At 39.5% G+C, this 13,885-nt stretch overlaps 1 protein-coding gene across 1 annotated transcript in view; it reads right to left on the bottom strand.

The window, feature by feature from the left end:
* Positions 1-894: 894 nt before the first annotated feature.
* Positions 895-13,885, bottom strand: part of bcar3 (BCAR3 adaptor protein, NSP family member) — a 68,522-nt gene continuing 55,531 nt past the window's right edge. The window contains exons 6-18 of the mRNA XM_062424763.1: positions 12,156-12,284; positions 10,484-10,609; positions 9,677-9,793; positions 8,853-9,088; positions 7,767-7,867; positions 7,117-7,251; positions 6,647-6,808; positions 4,964-5,571; positions 4,089-4,204; positions 2,980-3,151; positions 2,192-2,303; positions 1,344-1,547; positions 895-1,237 (exon numbers count right to left, since the gene is read on the bottom strand). Coding sequence (XP_062280747.1) covers positions 1,059-1,237; positions 1,344-1,547; positions 2,192-2,303; positions 2,980-3,151; positions 4,089-4,204; positions 4,964-5,571; positions 6,647-6,808; positions 7,117-7,251; positions 7,767-7,867; positions 8,853-9,088; positions 9,677-9,793; positions 10,484-10,609; positions 12,156-12,284 — 2,397 coding nt within the window. The 3' untranslated portion in view covers positions 895-1,058. The remainder of the gene's footprint in view (positions 1,238-1,343; positions 1,548-2,191; positions 2,304-2,979; positions 3,152-4,088; positions 4,205-4,963; positions 5,572-6,646; positions 6,809-7,116; positions 7,252-7,766; positions 7,868-8,852; positions 9,089-9,676; positions 9,794-10,483; positions 10,610-12,155; positions 12,285-13,885) is intronic.

Here is a 13,885-nt window from a genome sequence, read left to right as displayed (position 1 = left end):
CAACAAGTGCATCTTACTGCAGGGGGTTTTCCCTTAAAGTCTCTCTTGGCTGTTTTGTTCTCACACAAATAAAATGCTAGTTCAGTTGAGACCAAGCTGCATGTTTAACATTTAATTTCCACTGCTTTAACATCCAGCAGTGGTGACCTGTGGCTGCTTCGTCTGATCTCAACAATGGAAACTTATGAGTACAAGTTAACTCTACTCAGAGGAAATGATGGTGTTGATTTTAATAATATGTCTGTTACTTTTGGTGATTTTGATATTGTATAAATTTAAGGATTACATGAGTTTCACTTCATGAGTTTACCAAGGCTCATAAAAGCGTTTCAAAGCTGATTGGATGATCTCAAGAATGCACTGTCACCAAGTTAAACACAACAGTGTTGACTATTGCACATTATTGTATAATGTTGTGAACAGAAGTTCGTACCTCTCCAATGTGCATGGGGGTGATTTCTTATTCTCTTTTATGTCTTTTTTTGGAGTGTGGGTGTCTCAGAGTCTGAAGTCATATTCAACGTTTAAACTGTTAAACTTTGCGACAGTGCTTCAGACTGTTCTTCTCAGTTCCAGAAAATCTGTCATTTTGTAGATTTAAACTTTAACTGCACAGCGCTGCTATGAGCGTTGGAAAAAAAAACCCCAGAAAGAATTCTCCTTAAATTGATGTGTTTGTTGTATCTTACTGAATATAAAAATTAAACTCTCACACCAAACTGCACTTTATCCAGAACAACAAGATGAAACGCTGCCCGGGTCGAGGTGACCCAGAGGTCAACAGATTCTGACCTCGGCCGCAGAAGAGTCCTTATTTGAAGTTTGATATTGAACCATGTCCACTACCTCAGACAATAGATCACTTTATCCCCACAACTTTAATATTTTGTTGCTGCAGAGAGAGTTTTTATCTCATCTTCCCTTTCTCAAACCTGGTGTCTGATCCACCTGATGTCACTTTTAAGTCTTTCACTGGAGGACCAAACACCATCAACTGGTCAAACTTGAGTCTCTGCATTTGTCCGTATGCGTGTGTGTCGTTTGCTCAGTTGTCTAAGTCATATCAAGGTTTGCGTTTTGGGCGGGGGCTCCAGTTTCCGTGACAACGCGGTGAGGATGAGGTTGAATTTGCTGTAGCGATCTGATTGGTTGACTGAAGCTCCGCGGCTCCCCCACAGCAGCCGCAGCTGAAAGTCCGTCTTAAACACCTCCAGCAGGTCTTCATCACACTGGAACCCTGAACACACAAACACACATAAAATTATTTTATCACATTGAAAAAATAAAAGATTGATACCAAAAAAAAAATGGCTAAAATCTTTTATAATAAAACTTATTTTTACCTTGTAAGATCTTCTGTGCGTTCGCCGTGTAGCTCATTGCGTTATATGCAACGCCGCGTGCAGCCTCCAGGTGGCGCAGCATGATGTCACAGCCCTGGTCGCTGGTCTCCCAGAGCTCCGCCCCCTCAGGTGTGATTGAGGGACGCTCCATCAAAGTGAGGAGAGGCAGCAGGAGGGGGAGGCAGACCACCGCAGGGGAGGAAGCTGTGGGAAGGAGAAGGAAGGTAAAACATTTTTTAGGATAAAATACTTTTTTTTAAGGATGTCATCACTTAAAAATCATGAGAGAATGAAAAAATCTGCATCATTAGCAGAAAATAACTATAGATCTTCCAGGCTTCTTAAACTTTTCATACAGAGAGTCAAGTAAAATGTGGATTAAAGTAACTTCAAAATAACTTAATTTGAGGCCTTAATGGTCATAAGACTTCTTTTACATTCACAATTAACTGGTTTAAACACTTAATTTAAAGGTACATGTGAAGGAGCTGCCACCTAAACTTAAAAAGGAGAAAATTAAATGGATTTCATGCCTCATGCTTTGCTTCATTCATTCAGGTATTAGATAAATTATTATGGAATCGGCTCAGTCATAGATCAGCGCCCTCGAGATTATATGAACATTTTTTTACCCGACTGTAGATTAAAAAATGATTAATGTATTTGTATTTCACAGGATGTTCGTCCTCCTGTCCATAATTTAAACCTGCAGCTGCTAAATAATGAGCAGCAAGACAGATGTTAGGGGTTCCACAACTGTCTTACTTTTACTGCTGACCAAAACACACACACAAACACACATTCATAAGTCTCATGTTTGACATAAATACGTGTATTTGTTTGCGTACCTGAGCCCTCGTAGAGATTCTTGTAGAAAGGTTTGAGGGTTTTCTCGTAGCTGATGGCAGTCTGTGTGTAGTTCCTTCGCAGAGCTGTCCACGTTTCCTCCAAACGGCTGATCTGAACACCACAGAACAAACATCAGCTGAGGCTCAAATGATTTTAACTTCCTATGAAATGCTCTGAAGTGGTCAAATATGGGGTCATGAATGTCCAAAAAATGCTCAAGTAGTGGGTGAGTTCCTTCTTCTGTTAGGTTTTATGCTTCCAACTAAACACTTATTGCCTTGCCTTATTTAAGAGACGGAGAAGAGGTTAATCATGTGCACAATTGATGACAAATGCACACTTATTTTATGTTAACTACATAAACTAGCAGTCAAAGGTTTGGACACATTTTCCTATTCACTTAAATAAGAAAAGTGACTGGTACTGTACGTATTTGACTCATGTCTTTGTCCATTTTGATGAAATGCTAGTGTGTTTGGACTATTAAGGCTGCAAATCAATCACCGATCCTGTTATTTGAGGTTATTCAAGTTCATATAATAACATGAATAACATAAGCACATTGTGTTTTTCTATCACCATTTTCTTAATATGTGTAAGTACTAAAATTAAAACCCTCAAACCAAAGTGTGTTTTTTGGGCATAATTCAGGGATTTTCCATTTATTGTCTCTATAACATAGATGGTTATGTGTTTGTTTTGGTCTACTTTGTGCTTTTGACATCACGTTTGTGTTTTGTTTCTTTTGCTTGTGTGTTTTATTTTTTTGTGTGCTTGCGTGTGTTACCTGCGGCAGGTCCAGAGCTTTCATCAGGGCGGTGAAAGCAAACAGGTCGCCCACCGTGTCCTTCAGCTCCAACGCGACGAGGATAATGCGGTTTAACGTGGACGCCCGCTCCTCCACGCTGCCCGTGCACCCCAGAATATCCACGGCAACGCCTATCGCCATGGTGTGGTGCCTAGGAGACGGAGGAGAGAAGTAGATTATCAACACCACCTGATGGCAACGTAATGTATCGTGTCTGTTTTCCGTTTCGCTTCACTCAGTCTCTAATCTGATCTTTCAGTGTCCGTCTGGTGGTTCCACAGAACAGAAGTCTGTGCCCGCAGGGGGAATTCAGGTTTTTTTTTTATTACAGGAAAGCTTCTGTATTTACCAGACAGCACAGTACAATCAATCAGCAGGAATCACTACTGACGTCATCTCAGCTTAGTGCAGGCTGCAATTAAACCAGTAATGGCTTGTGACCCCTTAAATACATGAATATCCACTCACATCACAGCCAAATAGATAAATACAGACTATTGCTGGATTACTTTGATTCTGAATGAATTTAGGGACATTTATTAATGATGACACATTGGCAATAATATTTCACACTAAATCATGTCTGTGTGTTCAGATTTGACAGTAACAACCCTGAGAAACAGTGCAGCTTTGGCACTAAGGCTTTTAAAGTTCCTTAATTGCCTCCATGTGCTGTGTGTTTGACAGTGACTGCTGCAGCTCCATCTGCTGACCTGAATAGCTGCCAAATAACTTGTTTTTAGAGCACCTGCACATCTCTCCCTCTACTCCTCTACTCCTGCAATCCCCAAGAGACACGTGCCTCACTGTTTGAAAACCTCTGGCTTAACCAAATTGAGTTTTCCTTCTCAGCAAAAAAGCTAATCATTTCAAAAAATGTCAGTTCTGAGAGCTTCATGTGTATACATTTTTAGAGGGCTTAAATTTCCATTTAAATGATTGATGACCTGCATGCAAAGGCACACATAACTTAAAACATAAGAAGCTGTGTTTCATCCTCTCAATCTCTATCTGTGTTCTAATATTCATGCTTTTGTATACGTGTATATATATATAGATTTATTAGATTTATATATGTTTTTATGTACCTTTCCATCAGGTCCAGCCTCAGCTGTCGACCGTGTGGCAAGGTCACCAGCTCGAGACCGGAGGCGACGCCCATCTGACCTTTCAGCTCTGCAGACACTCCGAGTATCCTCGCAACCTGGAGGAAAACAGTTTTACAAGTGGACGTTAAAGCAGCGGTCAGTTACACTTAGCGTTTTTTTTATTTTCCCTTTCTTATTCTAGCGAGCGAGTGTGTCGATTAGGTGCAAAGGTTTGTTTGCTTCAGGGCTGTTTTCTCTCTGAGTGATTTGCCTCCGTCATGAGGATCACTTTATGGCAGCAGTGACATCAGATTCAGAACAGAAATCTAATTTTGTGACACACAAACACACACACACACACACACAGAGGATGTGTGCGTAACTGCAGCAGTAAACATGTTTACCTCCAGATTAGACACGTGTGTGTGTGTGTGTGTGTGTGTGTGTGTGTGTGTGTGTGTGTGTGTGTGTGTGTGTGTGTACATCTGGTGTGCCTTGAATTATCTGTAAGTGATTGTCTAAAATAGAAATGAGCAGAACCCTTTTCTAATAAGCCACCTTATCTCAAGATTTTATATGGCTGAACTTTCTTGGTTTTATCATTTTAACAATCTGATCAATAATTTACAGATTTATAGGTCTTTTATAAGTTCTTAATAACAACTTTCACTTTAGCTGATTGGGAAACTCTCCAGTGGACCATTTGACCACTTAAATTAACATTTACACCTACAGATTTGACGGTTTAGTGCAAAATGAGAATCACATAAGCATTTATTAATGATTGACATGAAAAAAAAAAAAAATTGCCAAAAGGTTGTTTTTAAAATGTTCATGTCTTTTTCATTGATTACAGATGTGTGGGACTTGTGTACCTGGCAGTCGGCCATCAGCAGGTGTCTGGCGATACTGTGGTGATTGTGGCTGAGCAGCAGCTCCTTCGCTCTCTTCAGCACCACCATCTCCAGCGGTTTGTTTTCCGGTGGCAGAAGCCGAGAGCTGAAATCTGCTGGATGGAACGTCGACTCCGTCTCCACCACCGGCCGCAAGAAACTGCTCCTCCTGTCTCGCTCCACTTCCTCCCTCCTTGCTTCGTCTTCCTCATCCTCGCTGGTGTTTTCTAAGGCTGCGATGGCGTGATGGTAGGAGCTTCTGTCGAGCCCTTTCCGCCCTCCCACCTCCCCCTCCTCCTGTCTCCCTCCCTCCCCTTCTCGCCTCAGCCTCTCCACGTAGCTGCAAAGCGCTGGCTGAAGTTCGAGGCTGCTGTCTGTGAGAGAGTTTGGTAAATTGAGTTCTTCCCACTCCAGCGGGCTGCAGGACCTCAGCTCTGCAGGGCTGGGCTGCAGGCGTTCAGTCCGTCCTGTTATTGCCTCTGAATCAGGATAATAAGCCAGCTCAGCAGGTGAAACTACAGAAGTGTGTGAATCTGCAGGGATGAGCTGATGCTGAAACTTCAGAGGCTTCACCGGAGGCACCGGAGGAACTGTGGTAGCTGTGAAATAACAATCACATCCATTTACTTAAAAATCACATACTGTCAATGACTTTACTTTTTATTTATTGCTTTATTTATGAGGGAGAGTGTACAGTAATAAATATTAGTATTTTAGTATTTTTTCATCTATTGTCCCTGAACAGATCAGATTCACAATAATTTAATTCAATTAGGACATGAGCACCGACGGCATTTATTAGAGACACTTGTAGACACTCGATTTAACCCTTATAGGATCAATTTTGACCCATTTTTACATGTATGACACTTAATAAACAACCTATACACATTTTCTTTTAGCTGGACTTTTCCTTACGTGGTCCACAGTATATAAAAAATCTAAGTAAAATACATCTTTTTAAAAAATGTTGTGCAACTGATACACGTTTGTATATGCAAATGTACAAAATTTAAAAAAGACCATTCAAACATGTTTTATTCTTTATATTCTATGTTTATATTCTATGTTTTCATGGACCATGAAAATTTTCCTCCATAAATAAATAGAATACACTCTACATATACACTGACTGATGGGGAATTTATGAATGTGAATTGGTGTAGAGACAATTTATGAGTCAAAATATGAACAGTATGTAAGGGTTAATAATTTCTTATAATGAAAATAAAGGCAAAAGATTCAAAGCTAAAGGACACATGGTGAAATGTTCTTCAGTCAAATTAATTTAAAATGTTTTTTTCATTAGTATCAATTGCAGATTGATTGAAACATGTTTATTTTTAATATGCTGTTGAATATTTAAATGTGAACTTTGTACATGAGCTTGAGTCTGTGTTGTATTGTTGATGACTTCACTTAATTAAAAAGGGGGCTAAACAAAATGTGTTTGTATCTTACAGATATTATCTCAAAACCAATAGGTTAATAATTTGTTGATGATGTAGAAAGTGGCAGTGTGTACAAGGATCAATATTTCTTGGTAAATTATATGTGGAAGCATTTCATGACAAGTAAATACAGCATTGGAGTAATTACCTCCACTCCTCCACGTACCACCAAGTGTTTCCATACATGTGGCGTCCAGAGAAGGTGCAGCGAGGCTGGAGAAGGTGGAGGAAGAGTCTGTAGGGTTGGAGGAGCTGGAAGAGGGGAGAACCAGGGGCTGAAGACAGGGGGAGCGGGGCAGTCGGCCCAGCGGCACCTTGCTGGGCTTGGGTGGAGGTTTAGGACACAGCTGGCTGTCAGAGCCACGAATGGCCTGACCTGGAGATGCACAAACAAAAGACATTTGTTATCTCTTTCCATGACAGTGAACAGCAGAGGCCACAATCTGTCTTTTATTTACTTTCCGATAATACATTTACATCAGAGCCACATCAGGTGACACAGCACATGAGCACTGTGTTAAATTTAATTACCTTTTCACAAGCAAACAATGGCAGCAGTAAATAAAAAGAGGGCTTACACCTACAGAACATGACTAAGAGCACTAATGCATGATCCCTAATGCAGCTTTGTTCCTAAACTGATGTGTCTAAAATGGATTTTTATCTTCCAACACGTGCACTAACCTGCCAAAGGCTCTCCAGATCTCCGTGGGAAAGAGGGGCTCAGCACTGGCTCGCTGCCCGTCCTAAACACCGGAGATTTGGGGCCGGAGCCCTGGAGGAGAGGGTCGGGAGGCTGCTGGGGCTGCGGTTTAGATCCTAGAGGGTGGAGAAGAGACAGGGAGGAGAGCTAAGATTATTACAGAGATAGAGCTAAAAAATAAGAATAAATTAAGGGATACAAAATAGGAGATGATGAGAAAAGGGCTGAAATGACCTGTTTCCTGTCGGCCTCTATACCACCCACTGTCAAATAAAGGCAAAAAAGCCCCAAAATCTTAAATAAAAAAAATAAAAAAATACAAATAATAGTAAGTAAAGACTTCAGTACACTTCAAACAAACTAGAAGGTAGAACAGTGCAGACTTTGGACAGTCTCTGGTCAACGTGCTCTTAGTGTTTCACTCTGTTGGGCACATAAAAACTGATGGAAGTAGTTCTGTGAAGAATGAAGAAACTCTGCAAACTTTCAGGGCTTGTGCACAGATTGCCTACAAAAATGTTTGGATACATTTCACCTGATGTCAGGATGGGGGTTTCAAACACTGTTAAACAATCCTTACAGTACTCCATTCGAAGCATCCCAAACTATCAAGAATCTTACTTATACTTACCAAGCGGTAAGAAGCTTTCTGATTGGTGCGCTTTGAGTGGGCGTCGCCTCTCCTGGGTGTGATTGAGACTTGCTGGTTGGCTGCCACAGCGATCCTTCAACCTGTGTGTGTGTGATGGATCAAAAACAAAAAAACTCACATAAATAAACACACTCATATATAAACATACACAGAGAAGAAATCACATTTTGAATCAACTATAATCAACATACAGAACTTTCTAGCATCTTTCAGCTCAGTTTAGTTTACCCTCTGGAGTTGGCAGAGAGCAAAACAGAGCTGAAAGGAAAGTGAATATTTGACTTAGATTCACCAGCTGAACAGCTGCCTGGTATGTACTGGACGTGTAAATGCTCAACGTTCACCATACCAACTTTATATGGTGATAATTTGTCAAGTTTTGTGTTTTCAACTTCTTTCGGATGCCCCCAAGTTGCCAAAAAAAGTTGGCTAAACTGACGTAACTAATATAGAAGAAAAGAAAGAGATCCTTTCACCCCCTCTTGTCTTTGTTTTGTTATACTCCAGACCCTACATTTATCTTTTCCTTTCTCCCGCTCCGTCTCTTTTCCCAGACAGATATGGACCCCATAGATTATGCTCCATGTACTATTATACAGCGTAAAATTACACACTTCTGTTCCTTATCATATATCACAGTCATTACACTGTGTCTTTATTTATAAAGGACTTACGCTTACATATGGAACATGTCATATATTCAGCCTATTGCCTGGGTGATGGATGTAAACAGCTCGGGGCTTTAAGTTAAAAGCTTATTAGCGGGAAGGGATTTAAAGGCTTGATTTAAGAGAGAGTGTGTGAGAGAGAAAGAGAAACAAAGAGAGAAGGAATGAGTTAAAATGGGTCTCAGTCTTTTTTCAAATATAGCCGATAACACTTTCAGTAACAGGCTTGTGGTGCTAGAAGCTAAAAAAGTACACCAGACAAAGTCTTTGACGCAGTATTTGTCAAATCCATCAGTATGTTATTGTCTGCAAACAAACACACACACACATTACTCAGCTGATTACTGACAAATATTAGCGATTTTGGTGATAATCGGTGTGTTTGTTCTGTACAAACCTGAGCTGGTTGCTCCGGCTAATGCCGTTGTCTTGGCAGTGCGTGCTGTCGTGCACGCCGTGTGCGTTGTCGTGCGTGTGTCCGTTGGTGATGTTGAGGCTGAGGCGCTTCTGATTCCGCTTCTCCTGCTCTATCAGCCCCGCCTCTCTGTGATTACCGGACAGTCCGTACTTCTCTTCCACGCAGCGAAGCGGCAGCCCGCGGTTAATTGGCTGGAAGATGATGGCTCCCACCACCTGAAATATGAATGAAAAAAATAGAAAAAGAGATAAAAATAAAGAGTAAACTGAGCCAGATCTTCTCTGAGATGGTAAAAGTACATTTTTTGTACAATTTATTTGAGTTGGGGCACAAATCAGCAGGAAAGGTGTCCAATTGGAATTCTTCCAGCGACTAATTTTGAGTTAATTATTTTAAACACAAATGCAAAGTTATGTTAATAGAATCCATTTTTATTCATACAGTGGTTGTACAGATTGATCTGATTGCTTGTCTCCAATGTGTGAATCAGGGAAAAATGGAGTAAAAAGTGAGCAAGTAATAAAAGTAGATGGATTCATAATAATAAAATCATTTTTTGCATAATTTCTTCCTACTTTTTTAACATTTGTTTTTCTATTTGTCTCACTTCTGCAACTGCAGTTGTTAGATATTCTACAGATGCTGTGAGCAAATTAAGACATGAAACAATGAGTTGCAAAAACCCCTCAAAACTAGCTATATCACTGACCAGAAGAGAAGAAATCAGCTAAGTTAAAACACATGTGCAGATTTTTCCCCCCACATAAGAACAGGTTACTTTTAAAATGTTGACTACAACCTACCTGGGAGACAGGTTTTCTGTTGCCCACGTAGTATCTTATCAGAGCAGGAACGCTGTCGAAACCTTCTCTTTCCAGCCGGTACTCCACTCTGGAGTAGGCTTCGTTCAACATCACCACCTGAAGAAGAAAACAAGTCATTTATTAGTTTATAGTTTACTGTAGGTGCAGTGGTAATTATACACTTTTTATGTCTATTCTTAAACTAGTTAGACATGTCAGTAAACTGTTGTGACCATCGACAAATCATCACGATTAAAGCTCCATTAAGCACTTTTTAAACATTATAGGCACCAGGTTGTGTTTATCTCAGTGAGAAATCAACAGTCCAGTATGCAGCTTTCAGTTTCTTCCTTTAAATCGAAACTGAGGACAGTTGCTCTCAGCCTGTAAGCTCATGTAAATGAAGATGCAGTATATTTTTCAGGAGGTGATGGACCAGACAATGATCTAACACCAGCAAATGACTTAATTACTTACATCTGACATATCCATTAGGATGCACTAGAGACTTTCGATCTCGAGAGGCTGAAAGTCACCTAAAGTACTGTAGCTTTAACTTTTATGATATTAGCAAAACAATAGTAATAAATGAGGCATGACAAAGAAGTGATGGTGCCGTTCCTCCAGTGTTTTAGGTTGTCACTAAGGCGCCACCATAGGTTGTCTGTAGGATTTGAACTTTACTCTGATAGCATAAATGCCCAGAAAAATAATCTTTTTATTTCAATAAGCCTTTTAGTGGTTACATAGTGGTATGACTTTAAAATTCAACTGTTAATTTTCTGTTATTACACATTATAGTCTTACCTTCTTGTTGATTTTAAAGTGCTGAGCGGCATTTCTCCATTGGGAGGTAAGAACATAACTTCCTGGACTGGACAGCGAATCGCGGATCAAGAAATCTCCGTCCCGCTGCACCAAGTTTTCTGCAACCTGGAAGAATGCAGAGGGTTAAATATGGGAACACACACACATACACACACTGAGGCACACACACACGCACAGACACAGAGGCACACAGTGTTTGCTTACAGTACAAACATTTAATTAAATCTAATAATGGTACTCTGTTATACTGTTACCTTCTTTATGAGCTCAGTGCCTGCTGGTCTGCAGTGTTTACGTAAGACATGAAGATATTTAAAGCTTTAATTGTTTGTCCATCTGCCGTGAAGATTGAATATAAATCTGATTTACTAACAACCACAAAATCTTAACTCAACATCCACTTACTAGATTTTAACCCCTCCACATGACCTCAGGTTTTATAATTGATGTCACAACTGAGCTAACTCTAGAGGATGTAGTTGAAAGCTCAGAAAAAGATAGTAAGTGGCCTTTGATTTAAGATTAATATTAAGATTAGTAAAAAATTCTTATATATATATTTCAATTCATGCAAATATAGCTTGGAGAGTTCTCTGATTAAACAATTAGTTAATTAAAAAAAGAATACATTTTATATATATATTTGGGTTTTAGAATATTGGTTAGATGAAACAAGCTATTTGAAAATGTCATACCTTTTGTAATAGTTTATAGATAAAGCTATTTATCAATTGAGAAAATTACAGACAGAATAGTCGATAATGAAAATAATCTCAAGTTGCAGCCCGACACTAAATGTAAACATAAAAGCTTGTACAAGTCGAGATGCAAAGTTCGGTCTTCATTAACTTCCAGCTCTTATTAAATAGGAAAAGATTAGATTACACTTCACTGAATCAATACACAGTTAAAAATCTGAGCCATGCAAACAATTCAAAGACAAGAGCTTCAATATTTCATTCAGAAATTAAAACTATGTTTTTGTTTGATGTGTAACAAATAGGCTGAAAATCTTATTTTTACTATAGCTCCCACTCTCTCTCTCTCTCTCTCTCTCCCCCCCCCCTCTCTCTCTCTCTCTCTCTCTCTCCCTCTCTCTCACACACACACACACACACACACACACACACACACACACACACACACACACACACACACACACACACACACACACAGACACACACACAGACACACACACACACACACACACACACACACACACACACACACAGTTACACACTTTAATTAAGCAAGTGTTTGTATAGTATATAATGGTAGTTTAGTTTAAGCAAAGGAAGCAGCTTATTAAAAACGATTACATCTCAGAGCAGGCTTTCATGGGGAGCTAAGAATCTCTCTCTTTCTCTCTCACACACACACACACACACATATACACATGAACACACACACAGCATAAAGAAAGAGTCTTTCTTATACACTGACCTAATGTTACAACCTGAGCTCTGCTGCTGAGGCCACTATTTAAGCTATAATCTTCCTGTAAGCACTGTGTGTGCAGTGTGGCACTCTAATAATAGGTGATCTGGTTCAACAAGTTTCTAACCAAGCTTTTAAAGGGAGGGACTCATGACTAAGATGTATGTGTGTGTGCATGTAGGTGTGTGTGTGTGTGTGTGTGTGTGTGTGTTACCTGTCTGGGTATGGCTCCGTGGTACCATGCGTGGCTTCTCGGCTCCTCGCTGTTCATCTTCAGCTCTTCCTCCAACTCTCTGCGAAGCTTCTCTGAAGGACAGTCCAGGATGAACTGATCTCTGGAGAACTGCAATAAAAACACAGAAACAGAACTCATTAATTTGACGGACATCTGCGGGAAAACACACTGAAACAGACTTCAGTGTTTCCAGCCACCCATGCATAGTACTGATGACACCCTAATGTTAAATATTCCCTATGCAGGCGACTTCTCAGTGAACTTTAGCAGTTGCAAACATCACAGCGGTAAAGCTTCACTATCAAGTTACTCGCTTAAACAATAATGAATTCAAAACTCAAAAGCAAAAGACACAACAATGAGAATTATTGTTTCTTTTGACTCTTGATCAGAGAAGATAATAATGAAATATGAGACAAAGAAGCACATGAATAGAAGAAAAGATAAAGGACAAGAGATGAGGACCAGATACAAGAAATAATGGTTGAGATTGTGTAAATATGACTCCTCAGTGGTTGCATCTGTCACTGACCACATTATTATTATTATTTTTTTGAATAATTTTAGAGGTCTGAATAGGTAAAACAAGAGGATTAACAGGAAAAAAAAACCCAGTGCAGCCGAAATATGCACTTTTTTCTTCTTTTCTATCCTGTTAATTATTCTGCGACTCCTCAGATTTACCTTACACGTTGTAGCTGCAACAGCACTTGATTTGGAGCTCAGCTAGTGCTAAGAATAGTTTTAAACGTGTCTTCTCTCATCAGATTTAGCAATATCAATAATGTAAAAGCAATGTTTTTTTTTACTACAACTACAACTACTATTATAACTGGTAATAATTTCAATGATAACACATTTTAAATAGAGGGAAAATCTCATAATGCTGCAATTTTGGTACCTTGCAAGGTAGCTAGATTCACAAGATTTCAAGATCATGTGAGAATCCATCTAGTCAGGCTTCAAGTCGTGTTTAGGCTGCCTCGCAAGGTAAGAAGGTGAAAGACGGTTCATCCAATCACCTGCCGAGTATTTTTTTTAAAGTGGCTGCCCTCTTCCAAACAGCTTCCGAGGATGACTTCTCAGATGTGTCTGTATAACAAACCTTGTGTGTCAGGTTATCTAATCACTGCAGAGGTGTAAACACACATGGTCAGGCATAAATGATGTAAAGGGCTTCTTGTAAAGGCTTGCTGATTTAAAGTGTTTTTGTAAGATCGAAGAAATAAATGTCTTCTTCTTCAAAAAAGCACAAGGCCTTTTTAAGATGTCAAAGTCAAATTAAGCTAATTTTATTGTGATTTTAGCCTAAAATCAGTTTGCTACTATAATCTGTACAATAAGACATTTTAAGCACCTTTCAAGTGACCCAAGGACACTTAATATACAGAGAAAAAGGCAGCTTGCCAAATAAGATGTGCCATAAGTCTAGATTTAAAAGCAGCTATGTGACGTACTACAACACACAAACCCTCCACCTTGCAGCCCTATTATAAAACAATGTTAATAGAAGGTCACCCAAAACATGAAATATTACAAATCCAGAGTAAGAAGACAGACAGGTGAGATGTGAAAATAAGACAGATCTAAAAGTTTTACTGATTCAAACACTTGACAGACGAAATGATTGATCAAAGTTTGGAAGATCAAACAAGTGAAGGACAGAAAGATCAGGTAATAACATGACAGGCTGCCGAGTCAGCACAACC

The sequence above is a fragment of the Scomber scombrus genome, chromosome 8 (genome assembly GCF_963691925.1).
Source record: "Scomber scombrus chromosome 8, fScoSco1.1, whole genome shotgun sequence".
In the NCBI taxonomy this organism is placed as follows: Eukaryota; Metazoa; Chordata; class Actinopteri; order Scombriformes; family Scombridae; genus Scomber; species Scomber scombrus.
Note: the sequence above shows the minus strand (reverse complement) of the source record. Positions and strands in the feature narration are given on the sequence as shown.